Genomic DNA, 20,475 nt, shown 5'->3' with positions numbered 1-20,475 from the left:
TAGTTCTATATTACTAGTATAGTGTCATTGCCCCTACAGCCTGAAAAATGCGTTACTTCTGAAGGTGGCAAACAGTAGGATTTCATTCAAGCTACAAACTCCACTGGTTCCTGACTGAACCAATCTCTTGTTCTGGTAAAGTCAGGTACCTTTCCAATCCATGAGCAGTACTACATCTGTTGATGTAACAAATATATTCTAGGTCAAAGAGCAAGAGATATCTTAGTTGTGCTTACATACTAACATACAGGACAGGCACAGTGTCCAAGGCAACACACCAACCACCATGTTAAACCAGCAAGGTAGTCTGCTGAGAGGAGTAAAGTAAAACATTCTCCTAAAAGACAAAACCAAACCAAATCAAACCAAACAATCAGGATATTTTCTAAAATAACTTGAAAATATGAAAAAAATCGACAAAGAGATGATTAATGTTTATTTAATCACAAATTTCAGATAATAACCCAAAGGAGACCATCATGGGGGCTAATTTTACTGCAAAGGAAACATTCAGACATGTTAAATAAGGAACAAAACTCAAATCAGGTCAGGTCTGTTAAAACACTACTCAGGTTCCTTCTGAATTTACTCTCAGCTTGTTTCTAGGATTAGTTGAGCTCTGGTTGCCAGGATTGATTTCCAGACTACCAGAGTGTTGTTTGTAGATACCACTGTTGAGAATTGCTTCTCCTCAGGTTAGACTTCCATTTCAAGGCACCCCCATTTTGTCTCCAGAACTGGCTGAGAATTTGTGCCCTCCACTCTCCTGCAACTTGTTCAAATGAAGAGAGCTTAAGTCCTAAACTAGAAACATTGCTGTTGTCGGACAAACTGCACGACAGAATCTTGGAGTCACGGATAAACTTACAAAGAAAACACCTGAGTTAACACAAAGCTTCTTTAAATACGAGCCGCTGTTGTTGTAAGCAGAGTTAGAGAAACATTTCTTTTACACATCTATGTACAACATGTTTATTTAAATACCAAATTGAAAGGACAAGACTCTTTGTAAACAGAATTGATAATATTCATTCAGATCTTTCGTTCTTTAAAATCTGAGGACATGATTGGTGTCCGGAGGGGAACAGCCAAATAGATTAACACAAATGTATAATTTATCTTTAACATAACCGAGGCAAGTGATTTGTTGCAGCCAGAAAACTGGGGTGACACTGACCAGTTGTGGCACTGGGCAGTCATTCACTTGCAGCAGTTGATGGCCATGCCAGTCTATGCCATTATTGCTGTTCACTTAATCCCAAACTGGCATCTTGACTGGCTACTTTTTAAGTATAGAGTCACTATGGGTTGCAAATTTCCAGGATGCTGTTCCCTCACAAACCACCTGCCTTGCAGTTAAATGAATCCCCATGAAAGGAGGATGACAGTGATTGTGGTACATCCACACCTTACACAACTCAATTGGTTCTGCAGTACATTCACCCCACTCCAGGAGCGGGGGGCAAGAGACACACACACACAGATTGTTACACAAATCCACATCTCAGTAGGTGAATGGGATAATCCTGTCGATAATGAGACAATGAATTTTGCCAAAGGAATGTTCATCAGGAAGGAAGGAACTGAAAGGAACACATAAATAAAAGATATTGCCTGTGGCTGCATTTATCCATCTGTTCTTTGCTGTTATCAGTGAGAGTTAACTGTATTCGTTGTTCATCAGCTTAGACAGTGTCTCCCACTGTACTGAAGCAATGTGCTGACAACCTATGATGTCCTTGTATTCCCTCACCTCCACTTACCCAACACTACAGATTATAACTAGGGTCTTGTTCCAGCGGGCACTGGCTATTCACAGCCAGCTCAACCTTGGTCCTTGTTCAGTGCTCAGGTGCTTGGATGTAACACATCGCTCACTAGGAATTAGCAATGAACTTGGAGCACCAACTCCTCCCTCCATTACATGAGCTGGATCGGAGTGCTTCCTACTTGGTGTGGTTCAGTACCAAAGGAGGGGGGCGTACTTACCTGCGAATGGACCTAAACAGATTGCTGTTCTCCCCTGCTCTCGATTGCAACAGCAATGATTTGACCTTGGGCAGTGCACAAGCTGTGGGGAGCTGTGGCACATACTGCAAAAACAAAATCATTATTTCGTTACTCTGAGCTCAGATATCAGTATCTGAATGGGGACGTTCTTGTCCAGAGCAAATCAGCACGGATCGGAAATCTGGGCCTGAAATACACTGTGCGGTCAGGCAACAGCCCAAATTCTCACTGGACATTTCAGGTACTCGGGAGAACACTTCATCCCACCCAAATGAAGGCAAAAAACAAACAAAACAGTGAGTCTGATTGTCAAAGCAGGCCCAAGTGGCTGCAGCATTCCCCTAGCCGACCTCCTTGACGTCACCCCGGTACTTTATCAAAGATACCCCCCAGCGGTTTTCAAATGTATCATTTTTGGTGCAGCGTGGAACAAAGATTCCTGCAGGACTGCTGCTATTCAAAGAGGGGTTACCAGAAGTAACTAGGAGATGGCCTCCCAGCAGTCGGAGTGCCAGTTCAGAGCTCCTACATGCAAAGACAAGCTGAGAGGTTTCGCTGATCAAACTCTTCAAGCTCAGGGAGGGCGGGGCAAGCTACTTGTGGACACAATTGACCCAAAGGAGTGCCCATGACATCCAGGGAGGGGAGTGAGAGTCCAATTGCACATTTTCTGCAGGCGCTGACAGCAGTTGGCACATACACTGCTAGACTGGGACACGACTGCTTAGTTGGGGGGAGGTTGGGTGAGATGATGAAAGATACACCAAAGGTCGAGCTCAACCACAAAAAGTGCTCCAACAACATACTGCAGGCAGCCTCTTTATTTCTTTACCCGTACATTGTAGTAAATAGTCAACGAGCAACCACCCTCCAAACTCCCTCAACCCCCAGGCAGCTGCAGCACACCTGTGTGGCCAAGTCACTGCTCAGGCCTGGAATCCAGAAAACCAGAATAAGATAATACAAGTTAGCCAGAGAAGGTCAAGGAACAAACTGCTCCGCACAATGCACCTGGGAGACTCAACATCATTACACAGAATGCTCACCTCTGAACAGTGAAAGTTATCAATCATTCTGCGCATAGACAAGGTGTTAATGGCCTAAAGCCATCCAAATGCCCAGGAAAAGGTCCAATAAAATTGAAAGTGAAGTTTAATAAAATTATATGGAACATGTTGCACATTATGAGAAGTTACGTGTCAGAGGGAATTTGTGCAATAATCACATTTCGAGATGTGAAAAACACCCATTGTATATACACTTGCATTTCTCTTCCAAAGCTGGAATGTGTTGGGCATTGCATCGCAGTGTGATCAGCAGTGGCCTGCCACTGTATAATTGGGGACTACAGATCTGGGAGGATGGAGGTCTGCAGGTGGAGTACTGATTGCTACAGGTCTGTCCACAGCGATGGGAATGGTGAGATTTGAGATAAATGGAATATCATACTCAACACAGAGATGCACAGAGTACAACTTTTCAATCGAGATATTGAATTAAACCACTGATGTGTTTTCTCTCATAATTCTGATGTCCTTGTGCTGGACAAACAGAACAGAACATAAATGATCTATTATATGTAGGCAGCATGCTAATTTAAAATCAAATTCAAATACATTATCATAGATATAAAAAGTTAATCCCAATGTGCTTCCCTTTCCCTCTGAAAAGGGTCATTGAAGGAAGGAGAGGCAGAATGCTGTTCCAATTAATTGTAGTGAGTTCTGTTTATCTTTTTAAAAGGGAGTGGTGTCATTATTCAGTGTTTAAACATATATTTAGAAAACTGGGAAGGATTGTGGGAGACTTCAGGGACTGGAGATTTCAGGATCTGAGGGGATATTGGCTGCATTGACCAATAGGCCACTAATCCATGTTACAGCCAATCAGGAGCTTAAAGTCACAACCAAATCAGGAAAGAATCTAATCTTGTTGAGTTTATACACGTTGTATGAGATGTGGTGGTCAATTTTATTTATTTCATTGGAGAACATTAAATGGGTTTAAATATTTTTCCGTCTTGGGACTGATCAACTATTAAGTGGGTCTGAAATCTGGAGACAGTTGAGCTCAGAAAGAGTGACAGCAGCAACTGGTCTATAAAACTGCAAAGAATTAGCCTTATTTCTAAAACTTATTTTTAAAATTTTGAATATTTCTAATTAAACAGCAAATGCTTGAAGGAGCAGTTGATACTGTGGCTCCTTTCACAGGTCAGGCTAGGGAGAAAGCTTCTCTACTTCTCAACGTGAGGAGGTTGTGCTATTTTAAAATTGAACAAGGCTGAATATAGTGAAACCGCTATTTGCAATCAGAATGGAACTATTTGGGCAATTCCTCTGTCTATGAAACATGCCTGAAGTTCTATTACAACACAATCTCTCCTCCACACTCCACACATTCCATTGGAGAAACAATCCTGCTACATTCAAGCCAGTTTGCTGTTGCGCATTAGTGCACAGACTCTGCTCCAGTCCTGTTCACCAGTTCAGACTGCTTGTTGTTGTTCAAGTAAATTAGAAAAAGTCTTGCTCTATTCTCAAGCTTACTGGCTGACCAAATATCAATGTTTGCTGCTTTTACAAAATATAGACAGAAAACAATGTTTTTACAGTTGGGCCTTGCTATTCCATAACTTTGGTCTTCTGAAGATTTCATTGCTATAAATAGACAGTAACGACAGGTCAAAGGAGGGACAGGGAAAAACGAGAGGCCAGTGAAACCGAGAGTATAATCACAAAGCTCAAAGATCAGCAGCAGGGCTGTCATGATTTATCTCAGTGAAAAATTTTCAATCCACAACATCTCCCCTATCTCTCACCTGATAGTTTAAAACAACAAGCTTGACATCCAAATTGCTTTCAGAAATCTTATGTATCAACAGAATGTGACAACCATCAAGTGTGACAAACAGGTCAGCAATGTTCAGGTTGGGAGCTTTACTGGTGAGGCAGATGGATAACCCACCACTGAGCTCTGTGCTCAGAAAAGTTACTCTGTCTTCATTTCATTGCTTTCTGAAGTGAACGCAGTTGATTCTCAGGATTACCCGGTAAGGTCATTCAAATTATGGTACAACTGTGTCTCTTACTAGTCACATTGGAATGTTCCAAAGCAGCATTTAGTGCACCTGATTTTATAGTCATTTTTACCAAATCCTTCAATTATAAAATCCATGGTTTATTTCAATTCAATGACCAACCTTCAGTCAAGATCAGCCAAGATCAGAGAATTCCTTTCACCTCTCTGTTTAATAAGATGCGCCTGATTTAAATTCTATTGACTATCGTTTGCCTTGCCACTTGCTCTGTAAGTATGCCAGTGCTCAGCAGGGTATGGGATGTTTAGTGTTGCTCATTACCAGCATCATCACCAGTGACAAACAAAACTAGGTTCGGTATCTGACTGTAAAATGTAGATAAAGCTCACTGTACTTGTCATAACAACATGTGGCAGCTTCAATTTGAGAAGAGGCCCCTATTGAAGCAGTGGCATATCTTCCCACTGTCCACACCAGTCACAACAGCTTTGAAAACCAGTGGACATGAGATCAGTACAAATCCACTCCTCTTATAATGCTCCAGCCTGTGCTTATTGAGTAGTGCAATTAAAGAAGGAACAAACAGCCTACTCACAATGACCAAGTTCACTTAACAATATTGTAAATTCTGGCTGCTGGAGAAATTTTCAAATTAGTGCTGGCCGGGATAATTTCTGTTCCTGTGAAAGAAAGAATGGCTTTAGAATAGAATTTGATCACCGCTGTGGAGGAGGTCTACCTGTGGAAAGTCATGCAGGGGGTGGGGACACAAGCACAAATTAAAATACTCTCTGAACTGAAGAACTATGATATGTGGCTTGCCAGCAGTGATAAGCAGTGATAGTGCAAAAACCTGAACACTTTGGGTCAGTGAAGGGGAATGAGAGAGAGCAATGATCAGTGCAAAGAGTTAACCCATGTCGGAGCATTACAAAACAGTGGTCAGTGCAAATGGAGGAGGGGGGGGGCCTTGGGGAACAGTGATCACTACTCCACTGAGGTTCTCACAGACCTATAAATTCTACACAATTAACACAGGAACATTGCCCAGCTCACGTACTGTGAGTATTAGTGGTGGCAAAGAACTTTGCATTACAAAGGCAGTGGGACAGCCCAACAAAAAGGGCTTCACGGTTCAGTCAGTCTTACAGCTGGCAGTTCGACAGTCGAGCATTGTCCTTTGGCTGGAGCACCATCATATAGAAGAATTTGCCTCTGTGTCACGGGGGTGCTTCCTGTCCAGCTGGTCAGTGCGGCCCGCTCGCTGGTGCCGGATTTCCAGGTGCTTGTTCTGTACCTTCTCAAAGTGCTGCAGCAGATCACTGTAGTTGATTTCCAAAGGGACCTGCCTGTTGGGGGCTGTGGACTTCTCCCTGGGCCTGAAAATCAAAACAATTTCAGTCAAAGAGGAGGAGGAGATCAAATGGACATGACTGCTAATCCGGGAACACACCACCCAACAGTTTAATGAGAGCATCTCCCATCAGATGGACTGCAGTGATTTATCAGCACCCTATGGTTGAACAATAACTGCCGATCTTATCAGTGGCACTCAAACTCCGAATGAATTAAAAATAAACAATTTCCTGGCAAAAGCAAGGGCCTATGGGGAAAGGTTTGGACACGGAGTGAGATGTACATGGCTCAATATTTGGTTCAGTTCAGGCAACTTCAGCAAGCAGCTCAGAGAGTGTATGAAGAAACTCAGCACCTTAACTCAAAAGGAATTTGAGAATGTAGTTTGGACAGGGATTAACTGGGAGGTATGGTAGACTAAAAGGGGAATGCAGGGATATGACCCCATGGCTAATGCCAGCTGCACCAACTCCTAATATAGTAGAGTGTCAAAGAGGACATGGACATGAATGCAGCCTCTTAGCTAAACATGTCTATGCTCGCATTTCAAGTTGGAGATACAAATATTATCTCCCTTCCTTTCCCGTGCTGTATTTTTATGAACTTCTTTTCACCTAACCAATTTCTTTTCTAATATGATCCGTGTCCCACTACCTATGTATGGGTAAACTTTCCATGCACCAATAACCTGGGAGAGAGTGGGGACTGCAGATGCTGGAGGTCAGAGTCAAGAGTGTGGTGCTGGAAAAGCACAGTAGGTCAGGCAGCATCCGAGGGAACAGGAGAATCGTCAAAAAGCCTGAAACATCTCCTGCTCCTCGGACTTTGCCTGACCCGCTGTGCTTTTCCAGCACCACACACTCGACTCATTACTCCTGAACATGGTGGCTTTAAACTCACAACTTCAACAGCCTTAGAGGACGTCTTTCTCGCTGCTTCTAGAGTTTTATTTTAAGCAACTCAGGAATTCTCCCCCATCCCTGCACTGAGTTTTCAAAACTGTGACTCACAGCATTGTTGTGCTATGGACCTCTCTTCTGAATGAACAGCTTTGTCTCTTTCTCTAGGTTTCAATTCTCAAGTTAAAAAAACACCTTAGCAATGATTTCCCCAAGGACTTGTAAAAACATTTTTTTTTAATTTTTCTGTATTTTTGAACATGGACTGAAATGGGATTTGGGCTGTTTTAAAAACTAAGGATTGTGGAAGGGATTACTTTTTAAAAGTTACCAAAACTTACTGTGAGCAAGGTTTATGCTACTCTTTGTTCAGCCAGTGGGGGAGGCTGAGTGTGATTGGCTGGCACCAGGGGAGGTGTGTATAAAGTAGGTGAATGGTTTGTGGAATTGTGACCACCTGTGGATGACAAAGGACATGTTCCTTCCAACAGCTATGTGATTGGCTCCAGGTAGCTCAGCAGCTTGTGGGTGTGAATGATATTTCCAGAAGCCTTTGGACTTCCAGGAGGGATGCCTCGAGTTCCCCTGCAGTAGAAGATACCCGAAGCTTGAAGAAATCAAATGTATTTGCCTTGATAGTTGCTGTAAGCTGCTGCTTTTCACCATTAAGTCAGAGGCTTTATAATTTCTGAACAAGTGACCCTGTGTCTCCTGTAAGAAGAGAAAAGTAGCTGGGGGAGAAAGATTGAAGAACAGTCCTAGCTAGTCAAAGGACCATTTTAGCAAATCCTATGGACAGGCGTAATTGAGGACTGTGAATAGATAGGCCATTCCACTGAGGAATGGCAGATGGAGTTTAATTTAAATAAATTTGAGGTGTTGCATTTTGGTAATGTAAATCAGGGCAGGACTTATATACTTAATGGTAGGGTCCTGGGGAGTGTTGCTGAACAAAGGAACTTTGGGGTGCAGGTTCATAGTTTTTTGAAGATGGAGTAAGGGGTAGACAGGGCAGTAATGACTATGTTTGGTATGCTTGCTTTTATTGGACAGTGCATCGAGTATAGGAGTTGGTATGTCATGTTGCGGCTGTACAGACATTGATTAGGCCACATGTGGAATACTGCATTCAATTCTGCTCTCCCTGCTATAGGAAAGATGTTGTTAAACTTAAAAGGGTGCAGAGAAGATTTACAAGGATGTTGCTGAGGTCAGAGGGTTTGACTTATAGGGAGAGGCTGAATAGGCTTGAGCTATTTTCCCTGGAGTATCAACTGCACTGAGGGGTGACCTTATAGAATTTTATAAAATCATGAGACACACAGAAAAGATAAGGTCCTTTCCCCAGGGCAGGGGAGTCCAAACTAGATGGCATTGATTTAAGGTGAGAGGGGAAAGATGTAAAAGGGACTATTTTTACACACAGAGTGGTGCGTGAATGAGCTCCCACAGGAAATGGTAGAGGCTGGTACAATTACAATGTTTAAAAGGCATCTGAGTGGATAATGAATAGGAAGGATTTAAGAGGGATATGGGCCAAATGGGACTAGATTAATTTAGGATACCTGGTTGGCATGGATGAGTTGGACGACGGGTCGGTTTCCCTGTTGTACATCTCTGTGACTCTATCTGCCTTCCCAGTCTTTTTCTCAGACATCCATAACACCAATTTTTTTTTCCATTTGCCTGTGTCTGTCTATGTGTGTTTGTAGGAGGGGAGTTTATAAAGAGGTTGGAGTTTTACCCAGTAGAATTCTATATTGATAGTTTGTAGTTATTATCCAGTGTTATCCTATTTAGTTGTATTTAATAGTTCTTGTTAACTACAGAAATCTGATCTCTGCTCACCATCAACCCCACCTTGTCTCAGTCGGTTCCCTCAACTCAGCACCGCCCTCCTAACCTGCAATCCTCTTCCTGACCTCTCCGCCCCCACCCCACTCCGGCCTATCACCCTCACCTTGACCTCCTTCCACCTATCCCACCTCCATTGCCCCTCCCCCTAGTCCCTCCTCCCTACCTTTTATCTCAGCCGGCTTGGCTCTCTCTCTCTTATTCCTGATGAAGGGCTTATGCTCGAAACGTCGAATTCTCTATTCCTGAGATGCTGCCTGACCTGCTGTGCTTTGACCAGCAACACATTTGCAGCTGTGATCTCCAGCATCTGCAGACCTCATTTTTTAATCAACCTGGGTCTAAAAGGATAAGTAAATAAAGGAGATTTTTCCTATTTTGCTCAAATCTATAACTTTAATGATGATTCCAAAACTAATGGGACTTGATTTCCACTGGTGCACTACCCCAATGGTACTTGCTAATCGTTTAGCTTAATCCACATAACTTGCAGGAATGCAGTCACACACCCACTATTCAAAATGATCTTTTGACCTTTTCAAAACGACAAAGCAGACCTTCACCCGACCTGAACTAAAATACACTTTGGAATCAACTTTTCTAAACAATAAAAACATATTATGAGTCTTCACCACAACGCCAACTCAGCAACCAGCGTCATTATTTACTCATTTAGAATATTGGAAGTCTCTTGTATCCTTTCCTAATTTCCTCTATGGGGCTGAAAACAAACCTCCCAAGTTCTGCAGCTCCTGTCTTCATAATCACCACTTCATATCAGTGGACAAATATACCAATCAGCAAAAGCTGCGCTCTAGGTTAACAGGACCCAAGAAAGGAAAACAAACTTAAACATTTGGTATGCTTTCCTTTATTAGTCAGAGTATTGAGTACAGGAGTTGGGAGGTCATGTTGCGGCTATACAGGACGTTGGTTAGGCCACTTTTGGAATAGTGCATGCAATTCTAGTCTCCTTCCTATCAGAAGGATGCTGTAAAACTTGAAAGGATTCAGAAAAGATTTACAAGGATGTTGCCAGAGTTGGAGGAATTGAGCTAGAGTTGTATAAAATCATGAGAGGCATAGATAGGGTAGATGGACAAAATCTCTTCGCTGGGGTGGGGGAATCTAGAATTAGAGGGCATAGTTTTAGGGTGAGAGGGGAAAGATATAAAAGAGACCTGAGGGGCAACTTTTTCACACAGAGGGTGGTACATGTATGCAATAAGCTGCCAGAGGAAGTAGTGGAGGCTGGTATGATTGCAACATTTGAAAGGCATCTGGATGGGTATATGAATAGGAAGGGATATGGGCTGGGTGCTGGCAGGTGGGATTGATTGGGTTGGGATATCTGGTCGGCATGGACGAGTTAGACTGAAGAGTCTGTTTCCATGCTGTACATCTCCATGACTTGTGTTTACTTCCATAGAAATACAATTGAAACATATGTTGAACCTGTATTGAACATTGGACAGACCACTTTAGAGAACAGTGTGGACTTGTAGTGGTCACACTATATAGAGACACAGGAGAGGGTGCAGAAGATGACAAAGATGTTTCTAGAAATGCATGGGCACTGATACCAAGAAAGGGTTGACACACTGGCTCTCTATGCTTTGGAAATATAAGTTGACAGGTGACCCAATAGGGGTGTATGGCATTTTGATAGAATGGATACAGCGAGAATGTTTCTTCTTGTGGGGAAGAGCATATCTACCTGCCATAAATGTAAGAGAGACGCTAAGATATCCAACTGGAATTCAGAAGAAACCTTTTCACCAAAAGGTGGTGGTGAGAACATAGAACATGCCACAGGGAGGGGTTGAAGCAACAATAAATTGATGCATTTTAGAGAAAGCAAGGTAAGTGTTTGAGTGAGGAACAAAGACAGGGTTACAATGGTAGGTTTAGATTAGAAAGGATGGCAGATGGTTTGAGTGGAGAGGCACGTACTTTTCTTTGCAACTTATCTAATGTAACCCTAAGACTATTGGGGTAAACCAGTATTTACTTCCCTCCTGGCTAAAAAAAACGCCATTCATCTCGACTTTATATTTTGTTTATTTAGCTTTGTTTTAATCTCCCTGCTGCCACAGACCCTTCAATCCCACAGCTGTGAGACAATTCTGTTGTACGCTACTTCATCAAATGCCTTTTGAAATTCTAAATTCAAAATAGTAACTGCAATACCCTCTTCAACAGTTTGTTACTTCAACCAAGTTAGTGAAAGCCAATTTGCTCCTAACAATCCCTCACCAACTTCCATTATTAGCTCATGTTTATCTAAACATTGGTTAAAATGGTCAAAGGAAATTGTAGACACAACGACAAATGTTAGATTGACAAGCCTGTGGATGCTGGGAATATCCAACTCCCCTTTTGTGAACATGAGCTTTCCTGTAAACAAGAGTTGCTCAGATGGTTGATTAGACCAGTGCAGTTGGGCAGTCTGTGAGGGAACATTCTAGTAGTCAGCGCAGTTAATGTCATACTAAACAACAGAGTGTGATCGTAGTCAGGAGCAAGTGTTATACAATTGGCAATGGCTGCTATCTCATTGTGAATAGAAAATATCCAATCATTCAGTCAGTCAATGAATGAATGTTCGTAGAATCCCTGCAGCGTGGAAGCAGACCATTCGGCCCATCGAGTCCACACCGACCCTACGAGCAGCACCCTACCCACACCCACCCCTAGAATGCTGCGTTCTCCAATGGCTAACCCACCCAGCCTAAGTATCCCTGGACACTACGGGGCAACTTAGCACTTAACTTGCATATCCTTAGATTGTGGGTGAAAACAGGAGCACCTGGAGGAAACCCACACAGACACGGGGAGAATGGGCGAACTCCACACAGACAGTTGCCAAGGGTGGAAATGAACCCAGGTCCCTGGAACTGTGAGGCAACAGTGCTAACCACTGAGCCACAGATAAGGAAAGGGTCAAGCCCAATGTTCTGTACAAGTAGAAGAAAGACTTACATTTCTATAGCATCTTTTACAATCTCAAGAATGCCCCAAGGTGCTTTACAGATAATTTGGCAAGTCAGAAGTGTAGTGACTGCTGACAGGGAACATGGCAGCCATTTTGCCCACCCAGAGGTAGCTCCCACAAATAGAAATGCGATAATAATCAGCCAATTTTTTTTTTTGGAGAGTTTTACCGCAGGATAGATATTGGTCAGGGCCATGGTATCTTTCACGTGAGAGGACGGAAAGATCCTTGGTTAATGTCTCATCTGAACATCTGACAGTGCAGCAGCCTCTCACAACTGGACTGAAGTGTCAGCCCAGATTTTGTGCGTTTGCCTCAGAAATAGAGCCAAGCAGGGCAGGAGCACCTTCCAAAAGGACATAGGAAGTGCTCAGATTCTGTTTGGTAGCAGGCTGCATCCTGGGAAATGTCAAGTTCCACTCAGTCCGGTTGCTGCCACGCAGGCAATCCCTGCTGTTCTGTCGGCTGTTAACCTGCGACCCACACACTGAAGTCAACAACCTCGAGTGGATCCAGAACACGAATCGATGTCAGTGCTATGAGTGACCTCAGGCACAACTACTATCAATCAGCAGCCTGATTGCTCCCCAGGGCTCACTCAGTGACTTTACACGAATATTATCGGTGCCTTTACATTCCCTTCTCAAGTTGGAGTTGTTTAACACAATGAGAACCATTCTGCGTTGGGCAAAAGAAACGGCCTTGGACAAAATCGGGAGAGAAAGGTTGGCGATGAGTGGAGGGAGAAGTGATTCAGGCGTAAATGATTGGAGTTTCTGTGACAGAGGGCAAAAACTCAGGTCCGTCTCTCCTCTCCACAGATGCCCACTAGCTTGCTGGCCCATGTCCAATTGCCCTTTCTATAAGCTGGTGCATAATGTTGGCTGACAGATAAAAGGCACAGACTGAATACAAAAAAAGAGAGGGGCAGGGTGTGATGATACTGTGTAAAGAAACCAGAAGGTACAGTACTTAAAATAAATGGTAAAGCCAGCTGCATGCTAGGTTCAGTGATTTAATGAGCTGAATTCCCCACTGGATGTACAACTTTAAATAATTTGCAACAAAAAATGTTTCATCGTCCCACTTCCTTTCAAATTTCCTCCTGTGGAGGCCTAAGCTTGTCTGGATTTTGTTGTTTATTCACTCATGGGACACAAGCAGGACTGGCTGGCCCTTGATGTGGTACTGCTGAGCTGCTGCAGTCCATATACTGTAGACAGATCCATAATGCACTGAGGGAGGGATTTTGACTCAGCGACAGTGAGGAACAGTGATGGGGAGTGGCTTGGAGAGGACACTGCAGGGTATGGTGTTCCCAAGTATCTGCTGCCCCTGTCCTTTTAGATGGAAATCATCATGGGGTCAGAAGGTGCTGTCTAAATATATTTGGTGAATTTCTGCAGTGCATCTTGTGGACAGTGCACAATGCTGCTGCTACTGAGTATCGGTGGTGAAGGGAGTGAATGCAGTGCCAGTCAAGTGGGCTGCTTTGTCCTGGATGGTGTCAAGCTTCTTGAGTGTTTTTGGAGCTGCACCCATCCAGGCAAGAGGGGAGTATTCCATCACACAGCTGACTTGTGCTTTGTAGAATGTGGACAGACTTTGGGGAGTCAGGTGGAGAGTTATGGTTCCCTAATACTGTAATTGATGCAAGCAGACAAATTTCACTTGTCAATGACTTGTCAACTGGATGCTGGACTGTGTAGGGCATCACTAATCTTGAATTCATCTGGTCAGCTGCAGTGGTTCACTAGTACACAGTGACATTCCTGATGAAGAGCTGATGCCCAAAAAGTCTATTCTCCTGCCTTTTTTTTTTAGATTAGATTAGATTAGATTACTTACAGTATGGAAACAGGCCCTTCGGCCCAACAAGTCCACACCGACCCGCCGAAGCGCAACCCACCCATACCCTTACATATACCCCTTACCTAACACTACGGGCAATTTATCATGGCCAATTCACCTAACCTGCACATCTTTGGACTGTGGGAGGAAACCGGAGCACCCGGAGGAAACCCACGCAGACACGGGGAGAACGTGCAAACTCCACACAGTCAGTCGCCTGAGTCGGGAACTGAACCGGGGTCTCTGGTGCTGTGAGGCAGCAGTGCTAACCACTGTGCCACCGTGCTGCTCCTCGGCTGCTGTGTGACCTGCTGTGCTTTTCCAGCGCACACTTTCTGACTCTGATCTCCAGCATCTGCAGTCCTCACTCTCTCCCCGTCTCTTGCTCCCACAAGCCCAGGGATACTGTTGTCAGTGGAGTCCCCTGACTGCTTCACTGACTGAGATGAATAACAGATCAATGTCCCTAGTGTGATCTTTGCTTCACAGTAGGAGCCTCACTGCAGCAGGTCATTAAGGAGGGACCAACCTGTATGTGGGGAAAACAAAAAAGTGCAAACCACCTCCAAGCCAGTGTCTTATGACATGCTTTGAGGTAGTCGCATATGATTGGGACTCTCTGAATCTGCTCCTGTTGAAAGTAGACTTTGTACGATGCAAATGAAGTTCAGGGGATAGCATTTTGGATTTCAGGGAAAGGGCTGGGCACAGGGTCATGTGAAAGTTCTGGCAGAATTAGATTTCACACCACATGAAGTAACAGGCGACTTCACAAAGGAAAATGCTTGAGAGAGTGAAAACTTGCAGTTGCAGTAATGTGACACTGGTTGGCGCTCCTGTTCCTGTGGCATTCACCCAACCCTAGTTTGTGCAACTGTGCACTGCCATCACCATTACAGACCGAACATGGAGCAGTGCCCCTCTCTGCTCTGGTACTGGCTGCAAGGTGAGCAGTGGATCTACATGTTGCCAACAGCGGAGAATCCTTTTGTTGCTCTACAGGACTTTGCTCTCAGGCAGTATCATTTACTGGGCAGCACAGGGAGATTGGTCCCAAACTGGATCATGGAGCCTCTCTATCATGGTCTCTCTTTGCTGGAACCCAGGGCAATGGCTGTTGATAGTCCAGGACGGAAAGATTTGTCTTGTGGAGACTGTGACACGATTGGTGGCTGCTGTTCATGAGCTGAGGCTTCTGGGATTACATCCAGAGATGGCAACCACCACTCGGATGATTGACCCTGGTTTGAGCAGTCACTGCCCTTCTGTTGGATGTCTCTCTACAAACAAAGCCACAATCACTCGAAAATGACAAGATATCACTGCCCAACTGCAGAAGCCATGAGTCAAAAAGATCCCTTTACCACCTCATCTACACTGCAATGAAAACAAAGTGGTGTAAATGATCAGCAGGTCTGGCTCAACAAGAGAATGAGTTAATAACTGGATATGACTCTTTATTAGATTGTTGGTTGCTGCTGATTGCTCAGCCTCTGACACGAAAGGAGCTGTTTAACAGCAAAGGCTCATGCTGAATATTATTTGCTCATGATCAGGAACATTTTCAAAGGGTATTTCAATGTTATATTCCAACTTTTACAATCTCAGGGACAAAGCAAAACTCAAAAGGGTAACATGACAGACCATAGCTTATAGCAAATGCAAAAAATCTTCAAAATTTATTGTTGCAATCCCTGAATATTTTAAAAGTGATTTGAACTTCTTGAAACTGAATTTAACGAGGTGCATAAGACGTTTTCATGTTTTAAGGCTTTTACTGTAACCAACCAAACTAAAGTTAGCATTGACTAAACATTACCTATTACTATCAACATCCTAGACATTATTGATGAACAGAAACTGAACTGGATTAGCCATATAGATGCAGTGGCTAAAATAGCAAGTCAGAGGCTAGGAATCACAGAGAGATCATAGAATCTCTACAGTTCAGAAACAGGCCATTTGGCCCAACAAGTCCATACTGACCCTCGAAAGAGTAACCCATCCAGACCATTCCCCTACCACTCTACATTTAGCACATTCCAGGACACTATGGACAATTTAGCGTGGCCAATCCACCCTAAACTACATGTTTGGATTGTGGGAGGAAACTGGAATACCCAGAGGAAACGCACACAGACATGGGGAGAATGTGCAAACTCCACATAGACAGTTGGAATCGAACCTGGGTCCCTGGTGTTGTGAGGCAGCAGTGCTAACCACTGTGCCGTCCTATAGAATCCTGTAGTCAATAACTCATTGCCTGGCTCCCCAACTCATCTCCACCATCTACAGGGCACAAGTTAGGGCTTTGAGCGTAATGGCGTACTCCCTACTTGTCTGGATGAGTGCTGCTCCAAAAACATTCAGGAAGCTTGACACCATCCAGGATAAAAGCTCTTGACTGGCACCATATCCTCAAACACTATCACAGATTTATAGTAGCAGCTGTATATACTATCTACAAGGTGCATTGTAGAAATTCTCAATGGCACTTTAGCATCTTCCAAATGCACGGTTACTTCCATCTAGAAGGATGAGAGCAGCAGGTACATGAGAACAGCACCAACTGCACATTCCCCTTCAAGCTACTCATCATCGTGACTTGAAAATATATCACTATTCCTTCACTATTGCTGGGCCCACTTTGGCAATTTAGCATGGCCAGTACACCTAACCTGCACATCTCTGGACTGTGGGAAGAAACCAGAGCAGGGGAAACCTACACAGATATGAAAGGAATGTGCAATCTCCACAGAGACAGTCACCTGCGGGTGGAATCGAACCCGGGTCCCTGGTCTGAGAGGCAGGAGTGCTAGCCATTGAGCTGGTCCAAATGAATGTGTTGCTTTTTAAAGAAAATAAATACATTCGGCAAAATTCCTAGCTGAGGAAAGAAAAATGTTGTGTTATTTCAGGATGTCCAAATGTGCTGGGCTGCTAATGTGGTCTTTTGTTGTTGTTGTGTTGTAGGAAAGGAGGGCTGGTGACACAGTGGTAATATCAATGACCTATAATGTATAATCGAGATGTGCAGAAATGCAGTAAGTCTCCACTGAAATAAATTGTTTATATGGGATAAACAATGATCCATGTAACACCCTTACAAAGGGCTCACATAAATAAGCAGAGAGTGAGCTGCTGTACAGTGCTCCTGATGTTACGCAGTAAAATATCACTCACTCAGAGACTTAGCCTCCCTCACATCAGTTTCACTGAAACGGAGGACCTTGAACTGTACCCTTCTTACTGCAATCCATTCATGACACAGCGAGTCCTAATATTATCAGGTTGTTCACTCCAGCAGATTATCACAGATCCTCTCACCTTAGTGCCAGTCCTTGGAGTAATTATTAAATTATATTGCACCTTTCCCAACTTCAGGACTTCCTGCAGTGCATTCACAGAAAATAGGATTGGGCTATTCAACCCTTTGTTCTACAATGCAATATGATTATGGCTCATCAAAATTATTAATATCAATTGTGAATAGCTGGGGTCCAAGCACCGACCCCACTAATCACTGACTGCCACTCAGAGAAAAGCCCATTTAAGCCAATTCTTTGTTTCCTGTCTGCCCACCAGTTCTCTATCCACGTCAGTCCACTAACCCAATCCCATGCTCCTTAATGCTAATCTCTTATGGGGCCTTATTGAAAGCCTTCGGAACGGCCAAGTAAACCACGTCTACTGTTTCCCCATATCAACTCTCCAAGTTATGTCCTCAATCAATTCCAGTAGATTGGTCAAGCATGTAAATCCATGCTAACTCTGTACAGAACTGCTATTGTTTTCCAAGTACTCTGTTATTACATTTTTTTATAATGGATTCTAGCATTTTCCCTACCACTGGATATCAAGGCAACTGGTCTACAATTCCCTGTGGTCTCTCTACCTCCTCTTCTTTAATAAAAAAAAGTAGAGGTTACATTAGCTCGCCTCCAATCCATAGGAACTGTTAGAGTCTATAGAATCTAGACGATCAACAATGCATCCACTATTTTTTGGACCACTTCCTTAAGCACGCTGGGAGATACACCTGGGCTCTAGGGAGTTAACAGCCTTTAATTCAGTTATTTTTCCCAACAACATTTCCTTACTGATTTCCTTCAATTCCTCTCTTTTGTTCTTGAACATTTCTGGGACAAAATGCACAAAGACAAGGAAGCTATCCCAAGTGAAGAATTGACAGCATCTATTTCTCAGTCATCATTAGATTAGATTCCCTACAGTGTGGAAACAGGCCCTTTGGCTCAACCAGTCCACACTGACCCTCCGAAGAGGAACTCACCCAGACCCATTTTCCTCTGACTAAGACACCTAACATTACAGTGTAATTTAGCACGGCTAATTCACCTGACCTGCAAACCTTTGGACTGTGGGAGGAAACCCGAGCACCCAGAGGAAACCCACACAGACGCAGGGAGAATGTGCAAACTCCACACAGACACAGTCACCAGAAGCCAGGATCGAATCTGGAACCCTGGTGCTGTGAGGCAACAGTGCTAACCACTGAGCCACCATGCCGCCCTTTCTCTCTCTCTCTCTCGCACTAAAGCCTCTTGACTGGCACCATATCCTCAAACACTATCACAGATTCATAGTAGCAGCTGTATATACTAGCTACAAGATGCATTGTAGAAATTCTCAATGGCACTTTAGCATCTTCCAAATGCACGGTTACTTCCATCTAGAAGGATGAGAGCAGCAGGTACATGAGAACAGCACCAACTGCACATTCCCCTTCAAGCTACTCATCATCGTGACTTGAAAATATATCACTACTGTTGCTGGGCCCATTTTGGCAATATAGTATGGCCAATACACCTAACCTGCACATCTTTGGACTATGGGAGGAAACCTGAGCACCCCGTGGAAACCTACGCAGACATGAAAGGAATGTGCAATCTCCACAGAGACAATCGCCCAAGGGTGGAATCGAACCCTGGTGCTGAGGGGCAGGAGAGCTAATGACTGAGCCACTGTGTTGCAAGAGATTAGCTGGTCATTATTTCAAAACTGCATATGGTGTACAAATTGAAATACATCAGAAGTGTTGTAAAGTGTTTTAGGATGTTCTGAGGTTATAAGTCCTTCCTCTTCCTTAAAATAGCCGAGGAACCATCAATTTCTAATATTTTCTTTGCCACTTGTAGAAGAGATTGGAGATTTGTCAGTGTCTTGGAGGTTTCTCAGAGAGGCAGTTCTAAATAGGAACAGTATCTTTTCTCCTACAGTTTTGGATTCCAGCACAAATTTTACACGTTGGCCATGACCTAACCTGTTGCAACTAATCAATTAATCATATTTGCTTGCAATCTAGGATTCTTGTAGCACCGTGATAGTGTCCCTATCTCTAGGTAGAGACCCACGTTCCCATGTACTCCAGAGGTGCGTAATCATTTCGCTGTACAGGGTGATTAGAAAATCTCTCTCTCCTGGCAACCTCAGTTGAATGAGATGTAAATTACATCTACTCAATACATGTAATGGGCAGGGCTGGGATAATTTTGATTATAATCATGACCAGGTTGCTGTTCATAAATGCTGAGAGGCATTTGAAATTAGTGCGTTTCTGTTTAATCTGCCCCTTTACAATCAGACAAACTCCCTTTTCACCTCGCTGTTCCAACAAAACAAAGCCCAATTATTCAAGTCTGTCTTTATATTTGAGTTTCCTACCACCATCCATAGTGTGCCATCAACATCCTCCATAAGCATGGGGTCCAAGATTGCAAACAATGCAACACATAATCACGTTGCTCTTAATCTCAATACTCCATCAGTTTTTTTTTAAAAAAACAGCCTTATCAATTAGTCCTGTGAGCCCCTGCTCAATCACTTCCTTTGTGTTCTCATATTTAAATATAACTTCCATATAATAATGCCCAATTTATCCTGACGAGACATACTTTCTTGATTAGTGTAAAGGATTGTATCTGTTGCTGGGGTTCATTTGGTGGGCAGTGACTGACTGCGTGTGCTGTATGTACAGCACGGAACATGATACCCTGTCAATGGTGGTGCAGTGGGCATTAATAAAGTAGAATACATCAATTAAACCTGCCTTTCAACTCAGTCATATTCTGTGACTGTAAACAAGTCAAGGCCAGAATCCAGACAGAGTTTGTGTTTATATTCCTAACTCTAGTTTATAGATATAGTCGGTTCTGATATAACACAATAGTTCCGTTCCTGTGTGACCCCATGTTATAAGAAAATCGTGTAATAACAGCAACGTTTAAACTAATGATGCTGGAATCGCATTGTAGCCAATACAGGTAAGGAAAGTTTGTGTTCTACAAATAATGGTCTAAATTCTTCAATCATCTTATAGCCAATTTGCATTAAAGAAACGCGTGTTACAGCAGAACCGACTGTGGATAGCTTTATGTATCTTTCCCGACAGTGAGAAATTTTGATTCTGCTTAAATCTTTGGTGAAAGAATAATTAGAAATCCTTTCCTTAA

General features: G+C 43.4%; 1 protein-coding gene across 2 annotated transcripts in view; it reads right to left on the bottom strand.

Annotated features, from left to right (window-relative positions):
- Window positions 1–958: 958 nt before the first annotated feature.
- The window catches only part of vac14 (vac14 homolog (S. cerevisiae)), a 350,714-nt gene continuing 331,197 nt past the window's right edge, over window positions 959–20,475 (bottom strand). For both annotated transcript variants that reach the window (XM_060838263.1, XM_060838264.1), the window contains exon 20: window positions 959–6,429. In XM_060838263.1, coding sequence (XP_060694246.1) covers window positions 6,246–6,429 — 184 coding nt within the window. In that variant the 3' untranslated portion in view covers window positions 959–6,245. The remainder of the gene's footprint in view (window positions 6,430–20,475) is intronic.

Source organism: Hemiscyllium ocellatum, chromosome 17 (assembly GCF_020745735.1).
Source record: "Hemiscyllium ocellatum isolate sHemOce1 chromosome 17, sHemOce1.pat.X.cur, whole genome shotgun sequence".
In the NCBI taxonomy this organism is placed as follows: domain Eukaryota; kingdom Metazoa; phylum Chordata; class Chondrichthyes; order Orectolobiformes; family Hemiscylliidae; genus Hemiscyllium; species Hemiscyllium ocellatum.
The sequence above is the reverse complement of the archived record's forward strand: the minus strand, read 5'-3'. Positions and strand labels throughout refer to the sequence as shown.